At 43.6% G+C, this 12,620-nt stretch overlaps 1 protein-coding gene across 3 annotated transcripts in view; it reads right to left on the bottom strand.

Moving 5' to 3' along the window:
• ARMC3 (armadillo repeat containing 3) overlaps positions 1–12,620 on the bottom strand; it is a 111,995-nt gene that overhangs the window by 19,486 nt on the left and 79,889 nt on the right. For all 3 annotated transcript variants that reach the window (XM_084618244.1, XM_084618246.1, XM_084618245.1), the window contains exons 14-17: positions 6,282–6,450; positions 4,847–4,947; positions 3,398–3,493; positions 865–960 (exon numbers count right to left, since the gene is read on the bottom strand). In XM_084618244.1, the coding sequence (XP_084474370.1) occupies positions 865–960; positions 3,398–3,493; positions 4,847–4,947; positions 6,282–6,450 (462 nt within the window). The remainder of the gene's footprint in view (positions 1–864; positions 961–3,397; positions 3,494–4,846; positions 4,948–6,281; positions 6,451–12,620) is intronic.

The raw sequence follows: 12,620 nt of genomic DNA, 5'->3' as shown, positions 1-12,620 counted from the left end.
AAACAACTCTGAAATCCAGCCAAACATATTAATTTTCCCTATCTCTAATAACTCCAGCGAGTGAGCAATTCTGGCTTACTTTTTAAATTCCCAATATCCCAGGGACTTTTGTAGAAAAAACAGAAACAATGAAAAAACCACCAGACAATATGGACTCAGGACAGACCCTAATTATTTTATACTTTTAGAATTATTAATGAAGTTGTGAAAATTAACACATTTCTGCATTCTTGGGATAGAATGCACTGTACAGTATAATCAGCCATGTACCAGTAGCCTTATTCAAGGACTCCTCTCTCCAGAAAGGTTTGAATACTTTTCTTTTGCCTTATTAAGGATTATGGTATTACCTGGTAGCCCTCCTCATAAATATTAAGGCCAGAAGGGACCATTCTGATAACTTAGTCTGACCTTTTGTACAGCACAGACCATACATTTTCACTCAGTAGTTCCTGCATCAAGCCCATAACTTCTGGGTGAGCTAGAACACATCTTTTAGAAACACAATCATTCAAGTGCTGGAAAATTCACCACCTCTCTAATTAAGCTGTCTCAATGGTTAATTACCCCCACTGTTAAAAATGTCTGCCTTATTTTTAGTCTGGTTTTGTCTAGCTTCAGCTCCCGGCCCTTGGATCTTGTTATATCTTTGTCTACTAGATAAAGAGCTATATACTAATAGACTTTTTTTCTTCATGGAGGTACAGTCACCTTTGAGCCCTACTTTGGGTTCTGCACCAAGCAGAGCTCAGCCAGACCTGAGAATCAAGTCCTTAGCTTTCAACAGTTAATACTTACTATCTATCAATAGCTTGCATTTTAACTCTAAATTAAAATAAAAATACTCCATCCAAATTATAATACCTTGAGCCTTTCTCTCTAGTGCTGCTTTTGCTGAGAGAAGAAGGAGATCGTCCAGAAGATTCTTGTTTTTCCTCCACAGGAGATACCACTGCACTACTGAAATTACAAAGTAGTTTCCCAAATCCTTTTTACTTCCTTACAGTAAATTTCAATTTACACACACACAAAGCAGCACATAGGCAACATTAAGAATCACCATTTCTAGCAATAAAATTCTTACATGGAGTGTAGGGGTGCCATGATTTGTGGATGATCCCCAAGAAAAAACTGGAAATATTCCTCCACAACCTCTACTCCTTTCCAATGTCTTCTCATTCCATGTATCCCCCACCAAAATCTATTTCTCTCTGTTCCCACAATCCATGCAGTGCTGCAGGAAGTCATCTGTACAAAGGTGCCTCAGCTATTCTGAACTCCTGCACATAAATAGAAAAGGCACCTCCCACATATCCATAAGGCACCTCAACTTTAGCAGGCAAGCAGGATGCAGGTGCATCTTCCTAGTCTCTGGGAAGTAGGGAACTTCAGCTGACAAATTGAAGCTCCTAATCCCTGAGTTGGGACTATGGTTCCTCTCTCTCCTTCCTCACAGCAAAGAGGAACCAGAAGGGATATCTCTGTTCCTAGTCGGTGTTGTAGAAACCTCTACCTTTCCTAGAAACCAGGGAGGGGAGGCAGCAAAGTTATTTTTCTCTCCCGCTCCATTCAAAGTCAGAGTGGGGAGTCAGAGTGGGGAAGTCAGTAGGCAGTTGCTACTCCTGGCTGACACAGAGTCTGTGCTACACTTTTAGAATCCCTCCCCACACCAGCCTTGCAACTCCACGGGGAATTGACTGGGCCCCAACCCCAGCAGGGATGGGATTTATGTAAAAGATAAAGAAAAGGAGACAGAGAATTTCCTTCTCTGCCACAGATGTCTTATGTGTCCTTTGGCAAGTCACTTAGACTTCTAAGACACTTGAGTGTTTTTTAAAAATTGTGTCCCAATTTTTAAAGTCCCATTTTCAAAAGTAATTCAGGAACAACTGAAAGTCAGTGGGTCTTGAATCCTAAGTACTGAAGTCACTTTTGAAAATTTTACTCTTAGTCTCTCTGTACCTCAATCCCCTATCTGGCATAATAGCACTTCCCTACTTACCAGGGTGTTGTGAGGATAAATACATTAAAGATTATAAGATGTTTGGATACAATGGTATTGGGGGACAGATAAGTATGATAGATTAGATAGACAGATATGCAGTGTTGTAGCCAGGTTGATCCCAGGATATTAGCTAGACAAGGTGAGTGAGATGATATCTTTTATTGGACCACCTTCTGTTGGTGAGAGAGACAAGCTTTCAAGATTACACCAAGCTCTTTTTCAGGTATATGCAAGACCTGAAGAAGAGCTCTGATTAATCTGAAAGTGCCTCTCTCACAAACAGAAGTTGGCCCAATAAAAGACATTATCTCACTTACCTTGTCTCTCAGCTAGACAGACAGATAGGTAGATATTTCTGTAATTATGAGGTGAAAAAGAAATTGGAAACAAAAACTTAAAATTACATTTAATCATTTTTATTCTCTTAGGAAACTGTCCCTCACCCATTTCAATTGAAATTATATTTTTTAATAGACAAAGTGTCTTAAAACATTCCTATATATTTAGAGATTGTTTCCATTCCATTAAAAATAGTTTTGTTTAAAAGTCAGTCAGTATGTAAGCCTTGTCTGAATTTAGATGCTTGTGTGATGGATATTGCAACCACATGCTGTATCTTTGGGGAAGCAGACTGTATTAGGTTTATGAATGGTTTGTGTGTCAGTGTGGGCCAGGGATTGTATGCAACTCTGTGGGGTGGGGAGGGTTGCCTCCAGGAACAAAGAACAGTGTGTGGGGGGTGAGGTAATTCAGGTGAATCACTCAGGTTGTAAACACCTCCAGAGAGGTACCATCCCCTGGAGAGGCTTGCATCTACTGGTTCAAACTGGGATTTCCAGAGATCAACAGACAAAGGGCTTTTGATATAAAAAAGCTGGGTTTAAACTGACTCAGAGTCTTCTTTCTGATCCAGCAAATGGACAGCAGGCCCCAACCCTTGCAGAACCATTGAAAAGACTTTGGCTTACTAGGGCCCTATAAGACTGATGGGTGATTCCTTGCACATTTAGAGGGTTTTAATCTGTTTATTGTTTTCATTACATTTTCTCTGTAAGGCTTTTACCTTAAGAATAAATGTGCTTTCCTAGAAAGAGTTTTGTGGTAACTTGTAACTGCTAAAAATACACAGTTCACAGCCCTCAGAGAAAAATCAAAGCACAAGTGCTGCTGGCCATTTGGTGGACTGGCTTGCTGGGGATATCACAGTGTAAGGCAGAGTGCAGTGCAAACTTAAAACACCCAGTCAGAGGCGAGTGGGATAGGCGATGGGTGAAAACCTGAGACCTGACTGGGCACTGTCACGGATGGAGGGATACAGGTGCAGTTACCCTGAAACTGTGACTGTTTGCTCAATCACAGTGCAATGACTGTTAATTAAACCAAAGGTCATACCTTGCTCTTTCTTTACTACTTTTTCTAATAGAAGAAGAAGAAGATGTGGTTCTTCCATCATATCGATCTTGTGATTTGTCCTCTGCACTGAAGGAACTGAAATGATACAAGATATTTTTATTCTGTTAGAACAGGCCAAGAGAGTTGTGCCACCTTCAAAGCACAGCAAGTATATTTTATGAGAAATAAAATATTACAGGTTGAACCTCTCTAGTCCAGCGACATCTGTGGTCCAGCATGATTTTATTTTATGCTTTTTATGCTTTATCTACTTATTTCCTTATGTCAATACAGTAAAATTGTGTAACAACACTAACAACATAACACTTTGTTATGAAGCAAGCCAGAAAGCCTTGGCTAGGCGGTGTTAAAAGCGCTGTTCTGTTTATTTGCCTTGGCGAGATAAAAATAAGAAGAGACCCACTTGCTACAATATTGACCTCCTGTGGTTCGGCAAATTCTCTGGTTCGGCACCGGTCAGGTCCCGAGGGTGCCAGACTAGAGAGGTTCAACCTGTAATTAGTGATCTTGATTAATTACTAAATAGTGAAAAATCCTGTGACCCACATAAAGAAAACTGGACAGTATATTGCCTTCAGGATGCTACCAGGGCACGGGGTTGTGACAAGAATGGCAAATAAAGAATATTTGAAAGAATTAGGGACCTGCAAAGAGCACTGAGGTTTAGGTTGTAACAGGTGATCTCAGAGATCTTTATATCATGTACAAGTTAAAAAGGGAAACATGATAACAGAGATCAACTTGATGACAGCAGAAAGGAGGGTTTGGGATTTACAAAATATTTACAGCGCCTTCTCTAATCTGGGAGACTGTATAGATTAAATGATTTCCAGAGTACCAATTTCCTGCGTTCAAAGGTAACAGGGTTTGTTAGGTGGTCTTAAATTTAAGTAGGAAAGAGGTAGACATCAGTTCTTGATAGTACTGCACCACAAATGTAGAAAGCCACTAAAGAGTATGAAGCTTGGCTGTTTCTTGTTTTTGGGAATATACTGCTTTAAATCTCATGAATTTGGTTGGGGAAGAAGTTCAGCAAATTCATGGGACTCATTGCAATTCTGAGACAGGTACTAAGCTTTGAGAGCCCGGTAATCAATGCAGATGGCATGCTCTCCTAAATCCTTGGGAGCCCCTCCATCGAGAGTTGGAGCTAAATTGAAAATTTTTCCTGGCTCACTTTTCTAAATGTAACCAACTCAACTGAACAGTTCTGTGCCGTTTAAAGAAAAATATATCAAAACTCGGAGTTTATAAAATGTAAAACCTTTGGCTCCTGAAAAAGGAATCACAATGTTAAGGTTAACCTAGAAAGATCTCACTCACAATAGAAGGTCAAAGTTGCAGTACTATTGGGCTATGAGAATGCAGAGGGGGAAAAGGCAAGTTATTTTAATGAAATGTAATCTTTCCAAAGCAAATCTGACTCACGCATCTGGTAGTTTAGCATTAACTAAAATTATAGCACGATGATCATTAAGTTCTTGTAAATTCAGTTCCTCCAAAGACAAAAGTTTCACTCCAGGCTTTACCTACAGGAAAATTAGAATAACAGAAAAGAAATTTTATTCTATTAAAGGTGAATAAAAAAGCTTATTTTGAAAAAGTAAGGTTAAAAAGAATCATTTAAGATTCCGAATCTTTAACAGAATGTAGCTGAGAACTTAAAATTACAAACACTTTTAAAAATAAAATACATAAAAATCAATTGCTTCTTCACTTACCTGCCATTGAAAAGCTGCTTTACAAATAATTTCATTTGAAATTGTTGTTACTACTAGTATATAATCCAAAACGAGTTCAGAATAAAGACAGGTTCATACAATCCAGGGTGGGATTTTTAAAAGCACCCAAGTGATTTAGGAGCACAAACCCCACTGACTTTCAATAGGACTTGTGCTCGTAACATACTTGGATATTTTTGAGGATTCCACCCACAATTAAGAGAGCAACAGATGACAAAGTATGGAGTGGCCATTCTAGAAAGGCCATTTTATGGGAAAGAGGGCTGTAACGAAGCACATTTTGGTCTCTGTTATATTCACATCCTGTTTGTTCCTCTTGTGAAAAAACAACATAGTTATTTAGATGGCAGATTAATATATTATACTAGTAGCTAAAAGCCTGTGTTTGGATATGGCAGTTGGGTCAAGTAATACACTATTTGTGCAGTTTCCCCCACAATCAGTGAATTGTTCCATGCAAATTAACTGTAGAGTAAGGGAGGTGACTGGTTGAGTTACCTCTGATATCTCAATGGTCGAGGACTCTTGGCATGGCATAGATACATGCCTTACTGTGGCTGAATATTTCACAGGTATAATTAGTAAAGTAAAAATGGCTGTGAACTTCAAAACTGTATAGTAGCAGACCATGAATCACAGGGATGACAGAACCTGGTGATATTTTGAACAAGAAGAGCTCTTAACCGTGCTTGTTGCTGTTTCCATTGCTTCACACTGACTCAGCAGACACTAGGCTTCAGAGAGAAGGACATTTTATTATACAGATTGTAGAGATAAAGAGCAGGAGAGGAGCCAAGTATCTCAGGAAGAATCTGAAAAAGGAGACCGTGGTTGCAAAACACTTACGGTCAGTGGGAAGATTCCAGATATGGGGACAGCAGGAGAAAAGATGTGGATTCATTTGCCAGGGAAGCTGATCAAAGGAGTGACAAAGTGCACCAAGCTGGCACAGCATAGGACAGGAGAAGGGAGCAAGGTGATTCAAGGGACCAGATCCTGGTCCCTGCTATGACTCTTTTGTATTGTGGTGGCATAATGGGGCCATAAACCCAATACTTTGTCTGAAGGAGTGAAAAGTCAGGCCCTGCATAGACTTTTAAATAATACTTAAAGTAATTTACCTGACCATAATCATAGAACCCATCAGTAATTATGTTACTGGATGATAAGTACCCCATCTGGCTGTATTTTTGGGAAAGGTTGTTATCAAGTAGCTTGTCCAGAGCTCCTTCACTGAAGTTATTTTTGCGCCCTGTTGACAAGTTAATTTCTTCCAGGATGTCTAAAGCACTGTTCAACAAAATAGAAAAAATTATTCAATTAATGTGACTAATCCATCATTAAGTACTAATTAATTAATTACTACAAAGTGCAGAGATAGTACTCTGCACTGCTATTCCGGAGACACGTTTATTTTCAATCCTAGCCTCTTGTCCCTTGGGCCAGCAGGAGGCTGTGAATGGGGTGCAGCATTCTGTCTCTGTAGGAAAAAAGATCCTTCATATTACTCAGAAGCAAAAGCCATTCCTCTAGCCAGTTAAGTATGAGCATTAAGATGAAGGGGTGTTCTAGTTAGTTCTCAGTCAGAAAGATGTTGACTGTGTCAGAGATCTTGAAGATAAGGGGAGTGTAAAAGTAGAGAAAACAGAAGAATAATCTGACCTCATATAAGAACCTGGTGAGTTAACTATGTATTATGTATATTTTATAGTACAAAATAACCAAATGTACAATTCCACAGAAGAGTTACGGTTCTTCCATAAGCCTCGCAGGCTAACACAGCTAACTCAGGTGCTGATGTATAGAGATTGTAGAGTCCATGTAGAGGAAGAAAAGAGTAATTATCTTGCACGGCATTAATTTTTGTGATGTTTCAGCACAACTATGTTGACTTAGTCCTTGTCTACACTAAGAAATTAGGTCGAATTTATAGAAGTTGGTTTTGTAGAAAGCATTTTTATACAGTCGATTGTGCGTGTCCCCACACAAATGCTCCGAGTGCATGTAGTCGGCGGCGTGTGTCCACAGTACTGAGGCAACCGTCGACTTCCGGAGTGTTGCACTGTGGGTCGCTACCCCACAGTTCCCGCAGTCTCCGCCGCCCATTTGAATTCTGGGTAGAAATCCCAGTGCCTGATGGGGCTAAAACATTGTCGCGGGTGGTTCTGGGTACATTTCGTCAGGCCCCCCTTCCCTCCCTGCCTCGTGAAAGCAAGGGCAGACAATCGTTTTGCGCCTTTTTTCTTGAGTTACCTGTGCAGACTCCATACCACGGCAAGCATGGAGCCTGCACAGCTAACCGTCACCATATATCTCCTGGGCACCATATATCTCCTGGGTGCTGGCAGACGCGGTACTGCATTGCTACACAGCAGCAGTTTATTGCCTTTTGGCAGCAGACAGTGCAGTATGACTGGTAGCCATTGTCGACGTAGTCCAGGGTGCTCTTTTAACCGACCTCGATGAGGTCAGGGGCGCCTGGGCGAACATGGGAGTGACTCACCCAGGTCACTTCCCTTTTAAGTTTCATCTCATGGCGATTCAGTCCTACCAGCAGTGCACTTTTAATCTGCTGCCAGCAGAAGACGATGGCCAGCAGTAATACTGCACCGTCTTCTGCCGAGCACCCAGGAGATGACGATAGCTAGTGATCATACTGCACAGTCTGCTGCCAGCAAGATGTATAAAGATAGACAAAGTGGATCAAAACAAGAAATAGAACAGATTTGTTTTGTATTCATTTTGTCCTCCCTCCCTCTGTGAAATCAACAGCCTGCTAAATCCAGTTTTGAGTTCTATCCTTGAGGTTTTGAGTTCTATCCTTGAGGGGGCCATTCTGTTTCTCACACAGCCATCCCCTTTGTTGATTTTAATTCCCTGTAAGCCAACCCTGTAAGCCATGTTGTCAGTCGCCCCTCCCTCCGCCAGAGCAACGGCAAACAATCGTTTCGCGCCCTTTTCTCATGATTGCCCGAGCAGGAGTAGATGCCATAGCACAGCAAGCATGGAGCCCGTTCAGCTCACCGCAGGAGTCATGACCATTGTAAACACCTCGCGCATTATCATGCAGTGTATGCAGAACCAGCACCTGAAAAACCAGGCAAGGAGGCAACGGCAGCGCAGTGATGAGGACTTGAACACACTTTTCTCTAAAACCGCATTCCCCCGCAATTTGGAGATCATGGTGTTAATGGGGCAGGCTCATGCTGTGGAACGCCAATTCTGGGCCCGGGAAACAAGCACAGAGTGGTGGGACCACATAGTGTTGCAAGTCTGGGATGATTCCCAGTGGCTCCGAAGCTTTCACATGCCTAAGGTCACTTTCATGGAACTTTGTGACTTGCTTTCCCCTGCCCTGAAGCGCAAGAATACCAAGATGAGAGCCGCCCTTACAGCTCACAAGCGAGTGGCAATAGCCCTGTGGAAGCTTGCAACGCCAGACAGCTACCAGTCAGTCGGTAATCAGTTTGGAGTGGGCAAATCTACTCTGGGGGTTGCTGTGATGCAAGTAGCCAACGCAATCATTGAGCTGCTGCTATCAAAGGTAGTGACTCTGGGAAATATACAGGTCATACATGGCTTTGCTGCAATGGGATTCCCTAACTGTGGTGGGGCTATAGACGGAACCCATATCCCTATCTTGGCACCGGAGCACCAAGGCAGCCAGTACATAAACCGCAAGGGGTAATTTTCAATGGTGCTGCAAGCACTGGTGGATCATAAGGGACTTTTCACCAATATCAACGTGGGATGGCCGGGAAAGGTTCATGACGCTCGCGTCTTCAGGAACTCTGGTCTGTTTAAATGGCTGCAGGAAGGGATTTACTTCCCTGACCAGAAAATAACTGTTGGGGATGTAGAAATGCCTATAGTTATCCTTGGGGACCCAGCCTACCCCTTAATGCCCTGGCTCATGAAGCCGTACACAGGCAGCCTGGACAGTAGTCAGGAGCTGTTCAACTATAGGCTGAGCAAGTGCAGAATGGTGGAAGCGTGTGCATTTGGACGTTTAAAGGGTCACTGGCGCAGTTTACTGAATCGCTCAGCGAAACCAATATTCCCATTGTTATTGCTGCTTGTTGTGTGCTCCACAATCTCTGTGAGAGTAAGGGGGGACGTTTATGGTGGGGTGGGAGGTTGATGTAAATCGCCTGGCTGCTGAATACACGCAGCCAGACACCAGGGCAGTTAGAAGAGCACAGCAGGAAGCGGTGCACATCAGAGAAGCTTTGAATACCAGTTTCATGACTGGCCAGGGTACTGTGTGACACTTCTGTTTGTTTCTCCTTGATGAAAACCCACCCCCTTGGTTGACTCTAATTCCCTGTAAGCCACCCACCCTCCCGCCTTCGATCACAGTTTGCTTGCAAAGGAAGTAAAGTCACTATCATTTAAAAAACATGTATTCTTTATTAATTGATTATAAAAATAGGGAGATAACTCACAAGGTAGCCCAGGTGAGGTGTGGGAGGAGGGTAGGAGGGAAGGAAAAGGCCACTTTAAAACTTGTTGAATGCCAGCTTTCTGTTGCTTGGGCTGTCCACTGGGGTGGAGTGGTTGGGTGCCTGGAGCCTCCCACCCCTGCGTTCTTGGGCATCTGGGTGAGGAGGCTATGGAACTTGGGGAGGACGGAGGGTGGTTAAGCAGGGGCTGCAGCAGCAGTCTGTGATCCTGCTTCTGTTCATGAACCTCCACCAGACGCTGAAGCATGTCCGTTTGATCCCGCAGTAGCCCCAGCATTTCCTCATGCCTCCTCTGATCTTCCTGCTGCCACCTCTCCTCACGTTCATCGGTCACCGTCCTGTACTCTGCTATTGTGTCCCTCCACACAGCTCTGTCAGTGCCGGACGACAGCATGTGCTCAGAGAACATTTCATTGCGCGTGCGTTTTTTTGGCTGCCTTATCTGAGATAGCCTTTGGGACAGAGGAGGGAGGCTTGAAACATTTGCAGCTGCTGGAGAAAAAAAAGGGAGTGAATTATTTAAAAAGATACATTTTACAGAACAATGGCTATACTCTTTCACGGTGAACAACACTATTCACGTTACAAAGCACATGTGATTTTGGTACAAGGTTGCATTTTGCATCTTATACTGAGTGCCTGTGGCTCTGGTGCTAGAGATCACACACACAGGACTGGGCAACAGAATTCGGCTTGCAGGCGGCCATGGTAAGCCATAGTCTTTCGGCTTCTATAACCTTCATAACAGCAGCCCCCTCCTTTCCCATACAAGGAAAGCCCATTGAGTTCACCATGTAGTGCTGCAGTTTTCCTGTTAACGTGCAGCAGCAGAAACCAAACTAACCCCCCACCCCCATCCAATTCTCTGGGATGATCGCTTTTCCTCTCCCCCCACCGCCTGGCTGGTATCAGGGAAGATCCCTGCTAGCCAAATGCGAACAGCTCAGCGCCAATGGCCCACCCACCGCGTGGCTAACTGCAGGGAGGATTTCTTTTCAGCCACAGGCAAACAGCCCAGTAGGAACGGGCACCTCTGAATGTCCCCTTAATCAAATTCCCCTATTTCAACCAGGTTACCATGAACGATATCACTCTCCTGAGGATAACACATAGAGATAAAGAAAGGATGTTGCTTGAATGCCGGAAAACACCGAGACCAGACGCTGCCAGGCTTTGTCATGCAGTGATACCAGATTACTTGCTACTAGCATGGCGTGGTAAAGTGTCCTACCATGGAGGACGGAATAAGGCTGCTCTCTCCAGAAACCTTCTGCAAAGGCTTTTAGAGTACCTCCAGGAGAGCTTCCCGGAGATGTCCCTGGAGGATTTCCGCTCCATCCCCAGACACGTTAACAGACTTTTCCAGTAGCAGTACTGGCCACGAATGCATCCCAAGATCTCAGGGCTACTTAATCATTAAAAAACGCTTGCTTTTATAACATGTATTATATTTAAAAAGGTACACTCACCAGAGGTCCCTTCTCTGGCTTTGTTGGGTTGGGAGGGTATTTCAGTCAGGGTGATAAAAAGATCCTGGCTGTCGGGGAGAACGGTGTGCTGTGTGCTCTGCCCAAGCTCGTCTTCCTCCTCCTCATCTGCAAAATCCTCACCCATGGCGGAGAGTACCCCATCATCAGAGTCCACGGACAGGGGTGGGGTAGTGGTGGCGCCCCCCCCTAGCATTGTATGCAGCTCAGCATAGAAGCGGTATGTCTGGGGCTCTGTCCCGGAACATCCGTTTGATTCTTTGGTTTTCTGGTATGCTTGTCTGAGCTCCTTAAGTTTCACACGGCACTGTGTTGCATCTCTGATGTAGCCTCTGTCCCTCATGGCCTCTGAGATTTTTTGAAATGTTTTGGCATTTCATCTTTTGGAACATAGTTCTGATAGCACGGATTCCTCTCCCCATACAGCGATCAGATCCAGTACCTCCCGTTCGGTCCATGCTGGAGCTCTTTTTTGATTCTGGGACTGCATGGTCACCTGTGCTGATGAGCTCGCATGGCCAAACAGGAAATGAGATTCAAAAGTTCCCGGGGCTTTTCCTATACACCTGGCCAGTGCATCCAAGTTCAGAGTGCTGTCCAGAGTGGTCACAATGGTACACTGTGGGAGAGCTCTCGGAAGCCAATACCTTTGAATTGCATCCACACTAACCCTAATTCGAAACGGCGATGTCAATTTCAGCGCTAATCCCCAGCGCTACAGAAATCGGTTTTAAGAGCCCTTTATGACGAAAAATGGCTTCGTTGTGTCGACGGGTGCAGGGTTAATTCAGATTTAACGCTGCTAAATCCAACATAAACTCGTAGTGTAGACCAGGCCTCAGTACCTGGAAGCAAAATTCAGCCTTTGTGTAATCTGTGCAAATCCATTCTTTACAGATGACTTGTGACCACTAAAATGAGATGGAAAATGGTCAGCGTGCTGATGGGGAAAGCCTTGTGCTGAATCTCACCAATTGTGCAATAAAGGATTTTTGAAATTTTATGGTGTGTGAAAGAGGAGTTTCTCTGTTTCTACCACAGAGTCTGCTATGTTTTATCAGCAGATTTGACCTAAGCAGCATACTACCTGACCAATCCAGGCTGGTTTTGCACAGTGTCTGGTACAAGTGACAACTACTGAAGAAATTGCAAGTGTCTTTGCAGAGAAAAATCAAACATATTCAGACTGAACTGCCTGCTTTCTGGGTGCAGGATGATATCTAGTAGGTACAAACGTCTCAGGTTAAATTTAGGCCTGTGATGCTCACTGAGGTACTAGAAGTACTGGGAATTCTTCAAGCCACAACCTGTGCTTCAGACCTATGTCCTTCCTGCCTGCTGAACACCAGGGAAGAACTGGATACATTGTTGATTGAGATGATCAATGCCTCCCTTAGGAAAGGCAGGTTGCTGGCTTTTATATGGAAAGCCGTTGTCCACCATTACTTGTTAATGGCACTTGAGCTGACAAGCTGTCCAACTACTGTCCAGTAATCTTCCATTTTTTGTA

The sequence above is a fragment of the Lepidochelys olivacea genome (genome assembly GCF_965140295.1).
Source record: "Lepidochelys olivacea isolate rLepOli2 genome assembly, chromosome: 2".
NCBI lineage: Eukaryota > Metazoa > Chordata > Testudines > Cheloniidae > Lepidochelys > Lepidochelys olivacea.
This window is presented reverse-complemented; position numbering and strand designations above follow the sequence as displayed.